At 38.3% G+C, this 18,317-nt stretch overlaps 1 protein-coding gene across 3 annotated transcripts in view; it reads right to left on the reverse strand.

Moving 5' to 3' along the window:
• tasp1 (taspase, threonine aspartase, 1) overlaps positions 1-17,616 on the reverse strand; it is a 22,838-nt gene extending 5,222 nt beyond the window's left edge. Inside the window, exons 1-15 of one of the 3 annotated variants that reach the window (XM_077495963.1) lie at positions 17,459-17,616; positions 17,076-17,149; positions 16,721-16,770; positions 16,135-16,333; positions 15,519-15,586; positions 15,165-15,233; positions 14,425-14,545; positions 14,158-14,242; positions 13,989-14,068; positions 13,732-13,838; positions 11,812-11,931; positions 10,551-10,629; positions 7,060-7,170; positions 5,138-5,245; positions 4,544-4,617 (exon numbers count right to left, since the gene is read on the reverse strand). In XM_077495963.1, coding sequence (XP_077352089.1) covers positions 4,544-4,617; positions 5,138-5,245; positions 7,060-7,170; positions 10,551-10,629; positions 11,812-11,931; positions 13,732-13,838; positions 13,989-14,068; positions 14,158-14,242; positions 14,425-14,545; positions 15,165-15,233; positions 15,519-15,586; positions 16,135-16,261 — 1,149 coding nt within the window. In that variant the 5' untranslated portion in view covers positions 16,262-16,333; positions 16,721-16,770; positions 17,076-17,149; positions 17,459-17,616. Of the gene's footprint in view, positions 1-4,543; positions 4,618-5,137; positions 5,246-7,059; positions 7,171-10,550; positions 10,630-11,811; positions 11,932-13,731; positions 13,839-13,988; positions 14,090-14,157; positions 14,243-14,424; positions 14,546-15,164; positions 15,246-15,518; positions 15,587-16,134; positions 16,334-16,720; positions 16,771-17,075; positions 17,150-17,458 lie in introns of all 3 variants that reach the window. The other 2 variants (XM_077495962.1, XM_077495961.1) reach the window with 2 other exon arrangements.
• Between the last annotated feature and the right edge of the window lie 701 nt (positions 17,617-18,317).

Consider the following 18,317-nt stretch of genomic DNA (forward strand, 5'->3'; position numbering starts at 1 on the left):
TCTCATTCCCTTCATCTTTTGTGGATGGGTTTTGAAAACAGCCATTTCAAATCTGTTTCAAGTGAAGGTTCAAAGCCGAGTCATAATCAACTTAAGGTGCTTTCATGTCAGAAGAGCCTTTGAAGTCCTAACAATTCGGACAAAACTGAATAGAAATCAAGACGTATACTATTTACAACGATTTACAGTATAGTGGCTATGCATGATAAACATTAACAACACACCAGCATGCAACCCGTCAATCAGCTTTTTAGACCTTCAGTTTTGTCGCAAGCTGACGACTGTAATGCATTCATTACAGTTATAAAAAAAAAAAAGAAAAAAAGTGGGCAAGCTTACCACAATGCTGACAGCATGTTGCTCATTCCAAAACTTATGCTTATTTATAGTCAGTAAATAACTATAGTGTGGCCATCTAAAGCGATGGATGCACGTGTCCATTACAATTTCAATCACAATCTATTTGGGCATATTGTGTTGGACAGACTGTACTATTATCTAGTGCTGTCACTATCGAATATTTTTAGAATTGATTAATCTATCGATTATTCAATTGATTAATCAACTTAATTTAAATTCTGCATTAAAGGAATACAAGACTTGTGAAAAACTAACCAGCTATTCTGTGAAACTGAAAAAATTCAATTTATGTTGAGCAATCTTAAAGCACTTTTTATGAATATTTTTGCATTGAGTACATTTGGGACAGTCACATGATCATCGTGACGCATTGCATGCGTAAAATGCACATTGAATGACATGGCTGCCAGTGACAACAGAGACACACAAGGAATTATCGGTCCCACGGCGGACATCAAAGGTGGAATTACGCCCTATAGCAAAGTACTTCTCCAAAAGCAGTACAGCCACGGAGTACTCGCCAAAGATGTGTGTCAAGCCGAAAGCGCGGATGAAAGTGGCTGATCAGAACTCATTCAGCCGGCTGGCTTGTAACAAGTCGAAGATGGGGAGCGTCTACAAAGATGTGTGTTACAGAGGATCAAATTACCAGTCAAGTCACCACTGACATTGCTCATTCTGGAAATGTAAGTTCTGGACGGTCCCTATCCTGGACGGTCCCTATCCTGGACGGTAAACATCCGGGTGACTTTTACTCTGCTCGGCCAGCTACATGTGTGCTAAGCACGCTTTAGCTCACATTAATTTGGACAGCTATACTATTATCCAACATCAAAAGGCCAACATGTCAATATGTTGCATCGTGGCCAATAGAATGCATTTTTATTCCATGATCGTGACCCTTGGTGGGCTGAAATAATTGCCCCATTACATGATAGCAATGCAAAATAAACAGGAAACGAGGAGCTACAAACCAACAACGTGCTTGCTGTCAAGTTGTCACCCAGTGAAGCGACCACATGACAAGACAAAAGCCGGGTCAAAACATCACATGAAAGACATAGTTGATGTGAATTTGTGAGCGCCAAACAACTTCACGAATGCCTCTAGAGGCAAGACAAGCCACATGCTAACTCCAGAGAATACGCCAAAAAACACTTTTAGCACGCTGACTATGTCACTGTTTTGTTGTGGCTTTCACATTCTTTGAATCATGTGCTATTTATTACCAAGACTAAACGGATAACAAAAACAAAATGTACAAGAAAGAAAGACACTTGTCATGTAAAAAAAAACAAAAAAAACTAGACAATTTCAAAAGGACTTGCATCGCATGCTATCCTATTATCTCTGGCTTTAGTTTGCGCAGCAAAAGCTTTATAGTGGTAATGATGTCCAGGAAGAGGGAATGGCGCCTAGGTGGGGGCACCATATTTTACATTTCTCTTTCATCTGCAAAATCTAGACAAGACATGGGGGAAAACCGTGTTTCAGCAGTGTCGTTGCCTGTCCATGTAGCTCATTTGTGAGGCTCTAATGTCCAGTCCAGTGTAAAGGTGCAGACATTTTATGCTAATCCGACAGTATTAAAAGGATCTCACGCTGAATAAAGGCAACTTCGTCTGCACTCCGGCACACCTAAAAAATGAAATTCTAGGTCATTTGTCTAATCTGAAAGCTCTAAAGCAGGCCGGCGCGCAGCATTTCGCTGACCCCTGGTTGGGGACCAGCATGATTGCTCATGCACAAGCATACTCACTAGCGCCCAACCTAAATGTGTCATATAATGAATGGTTTCACCCACCATTATTTTCTTTTTTAATGAAAACCGCAACATTGCATACAAGATAGGGATAGACGAGTACTGATACGAGGTATCTATGTTGGGCTAATAAAAAAAGAAAAAAAAAATCAAGCAATTTTGGGATATATAGGTATTTCTGTAAAACTATTTACCATTAGGGTGGCATGGCTCAGTGATAGAGTGGTTGTGGGTTCAATCCTCAGCCCTCGTGACAATGTTGAAGTGTCCTTAAGCAAGACACTGAACACTGATTTGCTCCCACTGGACCTGGCAATGCCCTGTATGGCAGCAGCCAATCACTGGTGTATGACTGGGTAAACGTGAGGCTTTGGGCATCATTTGGTGGAGAAAAAAAATAAGTGAAGTGATGTAGTTTGACATGGATGTGTTGACCACAGTGTGAATATGTGGACAAGGGAGGAAGAGTTAACCTTACTGGGGTACAGTACATTCAAATTGGGCCTAGTGTAAACGCTCCCTTAGGGTGCCTTATACACATCCACGAGCCCCATTCCTTACTGACCTGCAAAAAACAACTGAAACCCTGTAATAAAAATGTTATCACGCCAATGAATGAAGTCATCATTGTAGCTGCTTATTAGGGAACAACTGTTCAAAATCATGCGTATGCCTTACGGTTGTCCATGACATGCGAGTCGTACAAAAAAAAAAAAAAAAAAAAAGGGTATCAAGACACAGCACTTACACAACAAAAGCTTTAAATCGATGCCCTTTTCTGCGACCTAAACAGACTGGAGAGGAAACAGATGCCCTTCACTTTGGCATTCATTCAGCGGAGAATGTGTTGGCAGCGTTTAGAGGCCCAGCAGAGAAGCAAAGGCTCAAATTTTGTTTTGCACCCACAATGTTGGCTTGAAGTATTGGACAGCCAGCTGCTTTGGCATGCTGATGGTAAAAGAAACAGATGCACTTGAGAGCTTTGTAGCCTCACTCTTTTAACACGCTGCTTTATCAGTCTTTAACGTAACTGTAATGTTTGCTGTAAATGCTATGGATTGTTTAATAAAATTGCTGTAAAGACACACAAAGTGAATTACATGAGACATTATGGCTCCAGACGAGAGCGCAAAAATTACATTCTTACATTCTGCTACTAACCAGGGAAATGAAATTCTACTTTCTTCAACTAACTAGACAAACTCTTATGATATTGTTTTTAAGAGTATTATTTACTGCCTGATAAGGAGGTAGTGTACCGAGACAGATATACCACGGGACATGAGTGAAGTGAGGAGGGGTGGAACGGTGCTCAGCAGGACATAGCACCAACGCTTTGAAATCTGAGCCAACCTTGAACAACAGTGGCCTCATACAGAGTGAAAGATTCATAGGCCAAACAAATCTATGTGATCAGTACTCAAAGCAATGAATTTATGGCATTAGTATCTTGAAACTGTGACTGAAACGCAAATGTAATATTAACTACAAAAAAAAAAAAAAATCAATGAAGAAAACAATGAAGGCACCAAGATGACTATAGTAAACAAAAGTAGCAGCAGGGGAGTAGAAATGGTTTAAATAGGCCCTGACAGTGTGCGTCTGTGTTGAACAGACACTGACGAGGTTAACCAAACTTCCAATGTACAAAATCCCACAATTAATTTGCAGAGATGCAGCACAAAATCCAAACAATAAATTTCATCTTCATGTTTTATATACTAAGCCTTTTTAAACGCTCAACTTCAACATGCTGCTGTCTTTTGTTGTATATTTCCGGACATTACTCTTCAATCCAGACCACCTTGGACATACTGTTTATGCTTATGGAAAGCCCTCCAGAGTCCAAATTATGGATTTTACCAACACACTGATAATGGCATTGTAAGTCATCTAACCAATTCAAAAGAATCATGATCTGTCTTTCTTCTGCTGCTCTGTTTCGTTGTCGCTCTACGGGCTTGCGTGTTTCTTTGTGCTACGATAAAATAGCTTGGACAGCACATCTGGAAACTGGGATCGATCAGCTGCCAAATTTCTGCCTTTATGAGAACTTGCCGATGCTTGATGTTGACTTCATATTTTGTTTCTACGGTTATTCTTTACATGTTTTCATATAATTAGGTGAGAGTTAGTGTATGTTCTATGGTAAATTGCAACACAATATTATGCAGGCCCATTTTTTTTCTTAATTTGTTCTTCCACTGGATGACATAATTAGAACTTGTATCATCTTTTTCTAACATTTCTGTTTGGTGGAGTACAGTGAGAGTTTGGGAAACACTCTCTACCTAACCCAGGTAAACTCAATGACCAACTGAATATCAATACAGTTTGAAAGAAGGGAAAGTAGTTTTGTACACGTTTTGTTGTAGCTGAGAAGATGTAATTAGATTGTTGAGACAGTTTAATAGAACTCACCTTTGCTTTGCTATCTTGGGCAGACATGTAGCCGACACACATGCTTTCTGTTGTGTGGCTCCAAAGAAACTCCACTGTGCAAACATAAAAAATAAGGACAGGTGAAAAAAAAATACAATACAGCAATTTTTATCATTCAAGAGAAAACGTATACTCAAATAATAATCAAATAATGGTACTGAATTCAAGCCACATTATGCCAACTTGGCTTATAGCCATCTGATTAAAAAAAAAATAACTTAAAAAAAAAAAAAAAGCTACAGGTAGAGAAACCAGATTCACCAACACAATCAGCCAAACTGAAGCACATTCAAAAGGTCTGGTTGTCTGAAGATTAGCATATGCTTCCATAGTGGGAGGTCTTCATGAGATCTGAGACGAAGGGTGTGAAACTGGAGCCTGATTGTACAAGCTAAAACAGACCACCCGCCAGGAAAGCAAAGATGAAGCCCCCCTACAACCACACCCCACTAACCTAACCCACCTCTCTCCTTTCTATCCAATTGTCCAATGATAGATTTTAAATATTTGCAGCCACATTTACGTCTGACCTCAACTGAGACATGGAATCAAAGTGTGTACCCCGTGTCTCACCGAGAGAACCCTGAACATTTGTAGATGGCTGAGGTTCCGCACATCTGCTGCACCGCAAGACGATTACTCCACCCAAAACTCGATCTTCACTGGCCAGAAAGGGTGAGCCTTATTGAACAAAGAGTAATATATTTTAGTGGCAAATTTTACCTTACGAATCAAAGCTTCCTTACAAAATCACATGAAAGAAAGAAACAGACAAAACAGATCTATTCCTTTGGTCACGGTGCAAATTACATTACTGAATGCAATTGTGGGGATGTATTTACATTTTCAGAATACTTACCTATAGGTTGAATAACAAATTATCTATACAACCTGAAAGGCCTATGTTTGTTCAAAGCATTGCAGCAAAGTATATACTGCCTTAATTTTTCCCGCTGTTTATCCATCGACTGTCAAAAATCGTTGGATGCATACATTATTTTAGCTCGCCTATGAGAGGTATGTCACAAGAAAACCTTTCAACTGTAGAGGTGATGCAAACAAAAATTATGTGATATAGTCTGAGTAAGTGGCCTTCACATTACCGAAGCTTAGAGCAGGATTTATGGAGGATTGTTTAAAAGGGGGCAGCTAAATTAACTTAAACTGGCTCCATACAACTGCTCCAAATGTGTAATTGTAATGGATTAAATGACAGAGCCTAACCCCGGGTTTTCACTGGATGCGGTTGCGGTGCGGTTGCAGTGCGGTCCGGCGACGCAAGCAATTAGATTCCATTCATTCGAATGGTGCAGTTTACACCGCTTGCGGGTGCGTTGCGTGTCGACTGCGGAAGGCCTGCGGCGTGCCGCAAGCCTTCCGCAAGGATAGCCTATTTTCTATTTTTGCCGGACGCCGCAGCGGTAGGCCTCCGGCAAATGGCAAGCTAGCACAAAACACATCGAGCGGGACAGGAAGACCGAGGCAGTTTCAAAATAAATTTCCGGTTACCTTTCAGAATAAAATACTCGCCAGCTCCTATTTCGCAAGTTTTTCATCAAAACGTGACGTGGGCGTCGCCGGGCCATGTGCTCATTCACGGTTTAGACACCAGCGAACATGGACGAGGAGAGGTTTATATTGGAGGTGGAAAACCCCTTTTAATATATGACACGGCACATTCCTTTTTATAAGGACTGTAATGTATTGTGAGTTTGATGTTCGCGATTGCTTGTTGTGCCCGTCTCGCTTGCCGTACTGAGCGGCAGCCGGACGCGGAAGACAGAAATAAAGAGTGGACCCGCACTGACCCGACTCTCGTTATTAATATACTTTACAAGGACAACCAAAAAAAGGATGCTGCATGGAATCTCATATCTTTCTGCTTCTCTGTTGAGCAGACTTTCTGTATGTTTGTCGTTGTGAAATGCCACATGATCGCGCGCGCGCGGTCCCGCGAGACACGTTGGGAAGTGGGCGGCGACGGAGCTGCCGGACCGCAGCTGTGCGGAGCCGGTGTGGATTGACAAAAAAATTGACCCGTCCGGAGCACGCAGTCAAGACGCACCGCACCGCAACCGCACCGCAACAGCATCCAGTGAAAACCCGGGGTAAGTGGTACAGACCCTTGGTCACTGGCTCAGTACACCAAGCTATACGTTATAAAATGAAACACTTGAGAATTTAAACAAAAAAAAGAAAAAAAAAAGCCTTCACATGAGCATTCAATGAAAACATCTTCAAAATGAACTTTGGGGGTATTTGGAGGCCAAGTTGAAACAGTTACAAGAAGAAGGGGAAAACAAAAAAACAATGAATCATAAGACTTTCTTTTGATTTTGGTCTTCCCGATGGGGGCTACCCAACATCTGTTTGTTACATCTGTCTGTTAATCTTGTTCAAAAATCAAAAAAATGTTTTTCCAAAAACTTGTTCTTGGCTTACAAATCTGCATTTCCCTGAGAAATGTTAATGAAAGCTACATATGTGCAACTCACTGATGAACTTGTTTTGCATAGCTTCCAACAGCGCCTGATGGGCATCTTCTGACTGCATGGCAGCGGAGCATTCCCGTGCCAGCATGGTGCGAATCAGATGCTCCCCACAGCCTGCAGGTGACGCAAAGACACAAATAAGTATGTTAAAACTGCATTATTTATGCCTAATGTTCAAAATATTTGCAACTAGCAAATCCTTCTAACTGGCATTATATACATTTGGTTTCAAGATAATTCATATATTTCTTTATTAAGTACAAATTAGGTTAAATGTATGCTTATGTATCACAAATATATGGTGTGTAAACAAAGGAACAATTCTTATTGTTATTCTTATAGTTAATATTATGGCACCACTGGCCCAATAGGGGGTTAAAACGAAACAGATGTTGGTGAACATGAGTGACCGCCTGCCAGATGTAACACTAACAACTTTATCTACAAAGTCTGACACATTGTATATTTTCCTATTCTTAAATTCCAGGAAAACAAATCTGTGGGATACATAAAAGCTGTGTATAAAACAGAGTGTGAACATGTTATTCTTGCCAAAAGCTCTGAATTATTTTAAAGCTGTTCACTTGTGTTGCATGTGGTTATGGTATCACGTCCAAAGGATGAAACAAACAATGTGCAAAGACTTTAAGTGAAGGATCTATAAAAACCAAAAGGCCACTGGCATAAATGTCTCAAATTACAATCTAAAACTTTTAATGCAAAATACAGCAAATGTGTTTTTTTGTATGGTATATCTGGGATTATATGCTATTTATGGATACATTACACAATTCAAAACAGCACATTTATGTCTTGTTGTTGCAAAGAAAAGGGGAATATGAATGCGGCCTTCTCAAGGTTCACATGACCACACATTTATATGGAGTCACAGGAGAGCCAAAATTAATAGGAAATACAAACGCAATCCATTAAAGAGAACATCAATCAATAAAAGAGAACATTTACAAAAGCAGTTCTATAGACATTCAATAAAAGAGAATGTTCACTATGCAGACATACAACGGCATTCAATAAAAGAACATTTACAAATACAGACATACAAGGCATTCAATAAAAAAAGAACATTTATTCCTATTAATTTTGGCACTCCTGTGATGAGTCAAAGAAATACAAAGACAATCAAGAACATTTACAAATGTAGTCATATGAAGGCAATCAATAAAAGAGACTATTTACAAATTCAGACATACAAAGGCATTCAATAAAACAGAACATTTACAAAAGCAGTCATAGAAAGACAATCCATAAAAGAGAACATTAACAAATGCTTTCCCCATTTGGCTTTTGGTTATTCCGTTTTGTATTTGCATTGACTTGAATGCCTCACGTCTCCCCATTTGGCTTTTGGTTATTCCGTTTTGTATTTGCATTGACTTGAATGCCTCACGTCTCCCCATTTGGCTTTTGGTTATTCCGTTTTGTATTTGCATTGACTTGTATGCCTCACGTCTCGGAAAAACAAATGGTCCGCCCATAGCAAAGGCCTTGGGCGGACCATTTGTTTTTAATCAAACTGTATGTAGGGATGGAAGAATGTTGATTTGTTGTGATGTATTGTATTGGTGTTAATGTTTTATGTTGTTATGTTTGTTTTTTGTGTTTCTGTAAAGCGCTTTGTGACAGCTCAGGCTGTTTGAAAGCGCTATATAAATAAAGTTGAGTTGAGTTGAGTTGAGTTATGAATGCGTGCTTGTCAAGACTGTCTGAAGTGTTTTGTGGAGGGGAGAAAAAAAAAAAAAAGCCCCATCTGTCACTAATGCTATTATATGTCTGCATTAGTAAATATTCTCTTTTATTGAATGCCTTTATATAACTGCTTTTGCAAATGTTCTCTCTTTATAGATTGATTTTCTCTTTTATAGATTGTGTTTGTATTTCCTATTAATTTTGGCACTCCTGTGACTCCATAAATTCAAGCCTGAAAACAAGACATAACATAGAAAATGTGTTAAACCTCATTGCGAGTATTGTCATGTCGTTTTTGTAAAGGCCAATGAACCCCCATAAAATATCGAGTAACTACAACAACACAACACAGTTCTGCAATTGTGGAGAGCAGATGCCTGGAGCAGCGCAAAGTTCTTTTCTAATGAGAGCAGAATGTCAGATTGGCCAGGTACTTTGGCTTTTACGCTGTGTGCACTGTATAGCTCTCAAAGAGTGATCAAGGCAACACAAACACAGTTCAACTAGATTTGCAGCACCATCAGAATAAAATGCAGGAATATCCACAAGTAGACTGTAGCAGCCAGCAACAGCAGCAAGAGTAAACAGTGACAAGCTGTTCTTTTAAGGGCAACAACAAAGTACGAGCGACATATTACAAATCAAAACACAATAGAGGGGAAGGCAGTGAGGGTCCAAGTGAATGACAGAGTGTGAGGATCAAACGCCCTCTATGTCAGCATGAAAACTATTGTTTTTCCTCGTTCTTTTGATGGGGCTGGCTTTCATGCTTGGAAATTAAAAACAGGTGACGCATTGGAACACACGTTATACTCTCCATCCCCTTAACATCCCCATAAAGATTTTTAGCCAACATCAGAGACTGGGCAACATCACAGTTGAAGAGAGGATGTGGTAGAAACGCGGTAGTACATAATATAGAACGCACACTTCATCAACTTTGATAATGCATTAACTGTGGGACTTAACAGAAATAATGCATTGTACTGTTATTTAATCTGAATTTGTTACATTTACGGTAATGGAGAGGGTTAATAATATGCTGATATTAGGTGTTCAGACAATTCATTCAGCGAAATTAGCTGAAAAATTAGGTCGGCTGTGTTTGAATGACAGGCCAATTGTACAGAATTGTCTCAACCATTTTACACTTAAAACCAGAACACAGCAGGTGCACATTTTTATGTGGATAATAAACACATTATTTATCCATTAATTAGTTCAATTGTCTGAAACCTCTGCATTTACAGATCAAAGGTGTGAGAAAGGGCACAGGCAAAAGCAACGACAACAATAGGAGCAACTTTCACAGCACAAAGTCATAGAATTAATTTCAGGGAGATAAAAGTTGTGAATCTTTAACATTAACTGTACAAGAAAGCTCAAGCACAAACCTGCATTGTGCTGCATGCACTCCAGTGGCTATACACACTTTTTATTCACAGCAGGTGACCATTGTTAAATGTCACTGTAAATTCAAAGTGCCTTGCAAGGCACCTGGCCTGCAGATGACTAACAACGAGCAGAGAAAGATGACTCAATCATCCGAGGAAGTGACTGATGAAAATCACTCAGCAAGAATGGTTAGAGGTCATCGGAAAGAATTATCAAGCCTTTTAAAGCTTGACTCACTGGAGCTAAATAACAGGCTCAAATAGAATATCTGGTTCTGATTCATATCGTCACTAAAACGAAATGTGGGGCTTGTGGTAAACGTTAAACGTGATAGGAAGAGGTGCAGACTCATGGACCAAGTAGAGGGTTGTCGATTTAGAGGAGTGTTATACCTGAGGTACTCACTGCTGTAGAGTAAGGGTTCATGTTACGTGCATTTTCAGCCCAGCAGCCACATCCATAATGAGCAGCCTGACAAAAGGAGGAAAACTTGAGTCTTTAAAAGCAAATAATAACTGTTGATATGTCACAGTTTTTGTGCAAGTGCTTCATTTCTGCAAACTTTCAAATTAACGCTTCCTGTTCTGATGTGTTTTCTTTTTCTAAATAAAAGTGGGTAAAAATACCAAATTAATTTGGATGATACAGTCGTGGCAGAAATTTTGTGTGTCATCAAGGCATTGGTGCTTAAGCATGTTTTCTATTATATTGTTTAAAAATCCAATTTGCCCAAAAAGTCAATATTAAAAGGATGTTGCAAAAAAGTTGACATCATTTTTAGTCTGTGCTGACGGTTTCTTTGTCTTTAAGGTGAAGAATGACCATGACATGAAGAGAGGTTATACTCGAAGACGTCAAACATCGTCAGCATGCATTTTCAAATAAAATTAAATAAAAATAACTATTGGCACACGAAGAACGCAACAAGGCAAATATGCACCATGTTGCCTGTGAAGCTTTGGGAAATCTGCAATAAAATCTATATATGTTTGAATATGCTGTTGAAATTGGGATGAATGAAGCTTGTATTTTTTCCAAAAAGAAGTTTATTTAATTTAATTTGCCTGGACCATACAGTCACTCAGATGTGCACATTTAAAATGTCATTTTTTTTTTATTTTTTTTTAACCACCCAGTACTACATTGTTGACCCTTTTTCTTTCAATTGGCTGGAATTTATAGATACTTGGGGGGAGTGCTCATTACTACAAGACAAACAATATGAATCACAAACATGAAAACGTTATACAACAAAGTTACATGAATGGTGTAACTTGAAGCAGGACTTAATTTTGTCAGCTTGCTGATTGCCAAAAACACAACCCCTTTGATTTAGCTTATTTTTTTATTTTTTTTATTTTTTTATTTTTTTTATTTATTTATTTATTTTTTTAAGTCAAGATATATTTTTTTAATTCTTTCCGACTGCAGCACCATGATTTACAAGGCCAAATGACAGCATACAATAACAATCCCCACAATCAGTGCAAATGTGCAGCCAAGGCGCTAAAGGCAGTATAGACATGACATCAAGAGGCTTTGGACACTTGATTTTCAGCAGCTACAGGATTACACTAAGAGATAAACTAAACCAATATTATGAATTCCTCTCTCACAGCATTCATACAATTAAAAACCCACAAACTCTCTTACCTGTCCAACCCTGCCAGGATGTTTCATGGCTAGACCTCCACTGGAAACCGCTGCAGCTACATTTCCTTGCAAGTCAACGACAACGGCTCCAACAGTATCAAGGCACTCTGAACAATTTTCCTACAACACAAGTTTAAGATTAACAGTGAGGAATTGTTTGAAAATTGTAAAATGCATCTACTTGACAGTTGATCCATCTTGAACAAATGATCTGGTTCCTGTGAACTACAGTACAATCACTCCATAAGTAATTATATACAAAAGGAAGAGTTTGGAGAGAGGCTGGTGTTTGACAAACTGTACAAGTGCTGCATTAGAAATACATTACAAACTGAATTTGACAAGCATCGTATGAATCACTCTTTAATGCGCTTCATATTTCACTTATTATGAGTTGAGTCCTCCCTGACTGCAGTTTGCCTCAGGCATGATTTGCTACAACCTTCATGAGACTGCAATTCAAGCCATTATAACGGCATGTGATGCACATCTAAACCCTACCAGAAACTGAAATATTCATTTGAAGACTAGTTTTAAAGAAAGGCTAAATGTACCTGTATAAGCAATATATACAATTAGTTATAACACTAATAGCATCGGTCCATTCATTTTCTTTACCAGTTAAACTCATCAGGGTCATAAATCAGACAAGTGGCGGGGTAAATCTTGGACCTGTCTCTGGCTACATTAATCGTACGGCACATTTAGACAACCAACCATACGAACTCCTCACAGTCAAGTCGGAAACCTGGATCAAAGCTAAACTTTACACGTTAATGATTGTTGGGGGTGAGCACCAATCAATGATTACCATTCTGATCGCAACATGGAGCAATATATCTATTTAAATAAGTTCTTTATTTAATAACTATACTTCAGGGTTTCTCCCAGTGCCTCATAGGCCTAGTGGACCGCTAAGCGCCAGATTAAGCATTCCATGTTTACAACAACAACTTTTATGTGACAATGGGTATATTCAATATAATGTATGAATTTGGCCGAAGGTAGCGATTTAAACCTTACTGGCCAATCACAATTTTATTAAATTCATTAACTGAAGGTTTCACTGAAAAATAGTATTCATACCGGCTAATAGGAAGCCCAGTATCATTCTGGATGCTAAAGGTGACTGAGTGGTTGCTGGGCTACACCAAAGGGCCACAAACTAATTTCTTAACAGGTCATAGAGGTTTATGTAAGCAAAGAAGAGGCGATTGAAACCCGTAACTCGTTTGTTAACAAGCCATTTGACAGAGAAATCAAAATCAGTTGATTACCTATATACTATTTGAAGATGGCTACGTCAACAATTGGTACAGCTACACAGTTGCTCTTTGTTGAACAGATGTCAGTAATATTGAGGATAGCCTAACTGAACTCCATAGACAATTTGTTAGGAAGAGGTACTATTAGCCACATTTGGCAATGGAAGTTCACATGGTGTAGTCAATTTCACATAATTAATATAAAAAATAAGACTCTTCTGCTCTCTTCTGTGTGTGGGTAGCAGCACTTTGTGGGTTGGAAGCACAATCACTCTTGGCTCAGCTGCTTTTTAGTTCAACTCATCAAATCAGTCTCCAGTTGTGGTGTACAGTGCAATGAAACTTTGCACTAATCACTGTCAACACTAGCATCCTTTTTGGAGAAACCTCTTCTCAGTCTGCTACTGGTAACTCCATATCTTTTGTGGAGCAACTTGAGGTCATATAGCATTACTCAATTTCTTTGCTTCTTCAAATGCAACATTAGACGTGCTGTGGCTTGTCAGTTTATATGCAGTATAATTATCTTTTTATGAGGGGGATGTGCTAACCACTGCGCATTATTTGTCATATTCTTTACTGGTATGTCATGAGTGTAGTAGCAACTCTTTTTTTTCTATTTATAAAATAAATAATATACTATACTACTACTCACATTCCCACTTGATTGTCTTCTTTTCTTTGTTAGATTATGTCCTCTGTCCATTTTCTCAGCGAGCTCCATTTTTCTTTTGTTCCGCTTGTAAGCAGATAAACTGAACTCTGTATATTATAAAAACAAACCAACAAACAAACAAACAAAAAAATATTAGTCTGCACCCACACATCCAGATTCATCTTTGTAGACTCTCTCATTACTTTCAGCTCTTACGAGAATTACTGCTATATAAGCAGTGGAAAAAAAAAACTCACTAGTGGCCATTTTCTCTGAGGGGCAGGGTGGGACACCATGGCTAATGGCCCAGTCGTGTGCGCCCCGTCCCACTAAAAAGCTGGCAAAGAAATCATTGATACTGATCAAAAGGTTAAAATATAGTGTAGTTGGATTAATGACAAAGTAATTGAGGATTATGCTATTCACCAGGGAGGTATTCTGCCGGCGGAAAGTTTCCCTTTCTGTGCTTCACTCAGCAGTCGATTTGCAACCAAGACAGGGTTCTTAAACCCTACAAGGAAGGCATGTATTAACAGGACAATGGAGTCGGTGATTTTATACAATCTCATGTTCACAAATATATTTATGCACAATTTTTGATTACTTATATGACAACACTGAATATAGCCAATCCCCTGAGTAAGTAGTATGAGTGAATATTCAATATATTCTATTGAGAGTTTAAAAACGTACCACTAATAGCACCTACAGCTCCATATTGCAGTGATTTCCCATCCATGATACTGGCATCACACTCGATTTCCCCTGACAAGTTTATGTTGGAGCCCATACCTGCATTTGTAAAAGGAGAGTCCTGGGAACACATAGAACATATGAGCAGGTTGCATTGACAATGGATTATCAAGGTAATCTCAAGGAGCAGTGGCTGTTTTGACTCGTTCATTGCTATTCAGTTTATGATGTTGTTTATTGTGTATAATAAAATATTTAGATTTTCTCCCTTTTTGTATTATTATTTTTATATAAGAATTTTTCATGAACTTTTATTTGTTAAAATGGAGATTTTGCTGTGGAATGTACAGTACTGTATGGATGGACCGGTATATATGGCTGATGTATTAACCATAATAATAATAATAATAATAATAATAATAATAATAATCTTCAAATAAAGCATTTACATCAAAGTAATTGTCCTTTTTCCAACCCTTGCCAAAGGCAAATTAACCCTTATATCATTTAACAAAATGCACACACATGCATAGGCAATTTAAGAACACAATGATTTTATTTTTTTTTTGAATAAGACATACATGTATAAATTTTAAATTTGCAGTTTTTGCCCTGAGTTTTTTAATTGTAGCTTTTCTTTCAGGGGGTGGGGGGAATTGTCGTGGGGGGCTCTCTGTTTAGTAGTAAATAAATTTACTTAGTCTATTAAAATAATCTAAATTGAATTACAAGAAACCAACCTCAAGCGCAACCAGTGCTGCAGCCACAGCTTCAACTGCAAGCGCCCCTGCTTTGAGCTGGTCCACAGCCTGAAAATGATTCTGTTAACTTCTCAGTGACATTGAGCTCGCATACCTCAATTCGTCTGAACATTTTTTTTTTTTTTTTTAACAATGGGAAATTAAGAAAAGTAAAAGAAAAATTACAATTACATTAACAAAAGTGTAACAGTTTGAGAACAAAAGGTGAGAAAATTATTTAAAACATTGCATTATTCAAATGATTCAAAGTACTTCCCTTTGAATTTGTTACTCTTTTCTGTGCAGGTAATTGTGGAAAGGATTCATGCATGTTGTTGATCGGAGTCCACTTACTTGCTGGCAAGCTCTTTTGCATACATGCTTGTACTCCTTCGCCTTGGATTCTGAATGGTAACCTGCACCTGAAACAACATGAGAGCAATGGTATCAAATTGACAGACCATGAATGAGAAAATCATTTACCTATTAAAAGAATGACCACAGAGTCTTGAAGATTCAATTCTATTTTGTCTTCATTGAAAAGGAAGCATTTATTACTATTACAACAAACAGAGTTGACCCCATCTATCTATCTATCTATCTATCTATCTATAGCATTTGCTCTCACTATGATCGTGGGTGTGCTGGAGCCTATCCTAACTTACTGTGAACAAGAGTACATCCTGTACTGGTCACCAGACAATACCAGTGAACAAAAACAACTGTTAACAACGATACAGTTTTCACGCTTACAGAAATGTAAAGTCTTCATATAATTTCAAATGCATGACTTTGGAATATCGGAGGAAGCCAAAGTCTCGACAGAAAACTTAAGCAAGGACAGGAAGAACTCCACACAGAAATGCCAAGCCTGAGATTTAAACCCTGATCCTACAAACTGTGAGGCAAATGTGCAGGCCACTTAATCAAATACTTTTGCCAAAAAGAGAATGGAGTCCTTGCAACTTACCGGCATGCACTAAAACAAATCCACCGACACCTGGTTTGTTGTAAGTTGATTCCTGTTTCTTGGACCATGAATTGTCTTTGTAAAAAGTATATTGTTGCTCTTCAGCAGAGCTTTGAAGACTTTCCATAACACTTGCATAACTTGACAAGCCTATCTTGGCTCATCATCTGAGTGTGAGGGAAACATTTTGATTGTACACCTGTCAAGGCAGAAGGCAATACAAATGTTACAATAAGATACCTCTAACGTCATTGCAAATCCTTTTTAACCTATATTCAATTTGGATATACTACAAAGAAAAATACTTAACATACAAACTGATGCACATTCACTATGGAAAATATGGGAGAACACCACAAGTGCCAAATTAAGTTAGAACTGGAAGGCCAAATAGCCACACCAATTCATCTCAGGTTTCATAAATCACATTGTGCGTGTTTAATTAATCTGCTTTGTAGAAAAGCTTCCACATCGCTGGGACCAATCAAGTTGGCACCTGTTTTTTTGTTTTTTATTTTTTTTTTATTTTATAAAAAAATGTGCAAACCTTTAGTAAGTCAAGCTCTAAATCAGGTAATTCACTTACCCGACTTAACTGCCCACTGGAGGCCCAGGTAACAAATGCATGATGGGCCGCTGAAAACATAAGAAAGCACAGTAAGTCTGTACCAGTACATAAAAAATATACCCAGTCTAATTGTATAATTTCACGCGAACAAACTAAGTGATAACAACCATACATAATAGTAAATATTAGTTTGTAAATAATTATGTTACCAAAAAAAAAAAAAGTCTAGACCGAACTGAAACAACCTAAACTACTAGCAAATATTACCGTAGCTTGTAAATATTTGTTACATAAAAAAATCTAGACCATAAATACAGTTGCAAAAATCAAAAACAAAATAAACAAGCAAAAAAAAGAGAAAGCAATCCCAAACCTTTATTCCTGCGGTTGGCCTGCAAAATGGAAGCAGGCAGCAGCCGTTCGGAACCACGAAACGCCGGAGGTCGACTGTAAAATAAACAATATCACTGTTCCAGTGACAGTAACGTCACGTGTAATATTGTAATGTCTTGGAGTGCTTATACAAATGTACTATATAGGCGACTTCTCAACAGTGCTTTAAAACAGGGAATGACATTTCCAAATTTAGTTTTCCAACAACGGTACCTTTCAAAATTTGCGTATTGTATATAACGCTTGATCATTTCGTCATAGTAAAAGTTCCAATCGGAAATACGCTGGCGCAGTACAGCCAAAATACCATGCGGTGGAAGCTTAGCTAACAATTCACTAACACAAAACAAAACGTCAACTTACAACTTATTCTCGTCCCTCACGAGCGAAACACGAGTTATTTGGCAAGTCCTTCAGACGGACCAACAGTAACCGAACTACTTAAAACTAACCATGCAACTCCAACAGACTTCTCCGCCACATTAGCCAGTTAGCCGTAGCGTCATGAAGTACTTCCGGGTTCAGCTACACGTTGCTAAGGAAGTTGTACTGGCGAGTCACTTAGATCACGTGACTCAAATGAGCGCTCCAAACCCTTATGGACATAATTGGAGCGCTCATTTGAGTCACTAATGTCACATTAGTACATTACATTAAGCATGTACATCTATGAGTAAATTGAGAGCAAATATACCTTATTTCAGTATATTTACTTTTCACGACAATTTAGTTTTGGGATGTGCCGTGTAGTGTAAAAAAAAATGACAGTTAGGAAAGGTTTGATCGATGGTTGTATTTAACTACACAGTTTTTGTATTTCACATAATAACAAAATTTTTAATAGACGTTCAATTGGTTCGGAGACGAGATTCAAATCCTGGACCCCAGAGCTGTGAGGCAGATATGCAAACCAACCACGAATTCATCATGCCGCCTCAAGAGTGACACCTAGCGGTATGATTTCAATTGTACACTGAAAAGGATGCAGTATCCTTTCAAAATTACACTTTTCCTGAAATACTTTGGGGCAAAAGGCAAATTCATAGGAAATTTTGTAGACAAATCTTAGATTATATTTTAAAAAAACACACTAGATTTTGCTGTGGTGGACACAAACTTTATTTTGCCATGTTACTCTTTTTTTTTTAGCGAGAGTCAAATAGTCCTAGCATCTTTTAAGTATGCATATTTTAAATTGAGTCGTGCGTCTGCTTGTTGAAGT

Source organism: Festucalex cinctus, chromosome 14, assembly GCF_051991245.1.
Source record: "Festucalex cinctus isolate MCC-2025b chromosome 14, RoL_Fcin_1.0, whole genome shotgun sequence".
NCBI classification, from domain to species: Eukaryota; Metazoa; Chordata; class Actinopteri; order Syngnathiformes; family Syngnathidae; genus Festucalex; species Festucalex cinctus.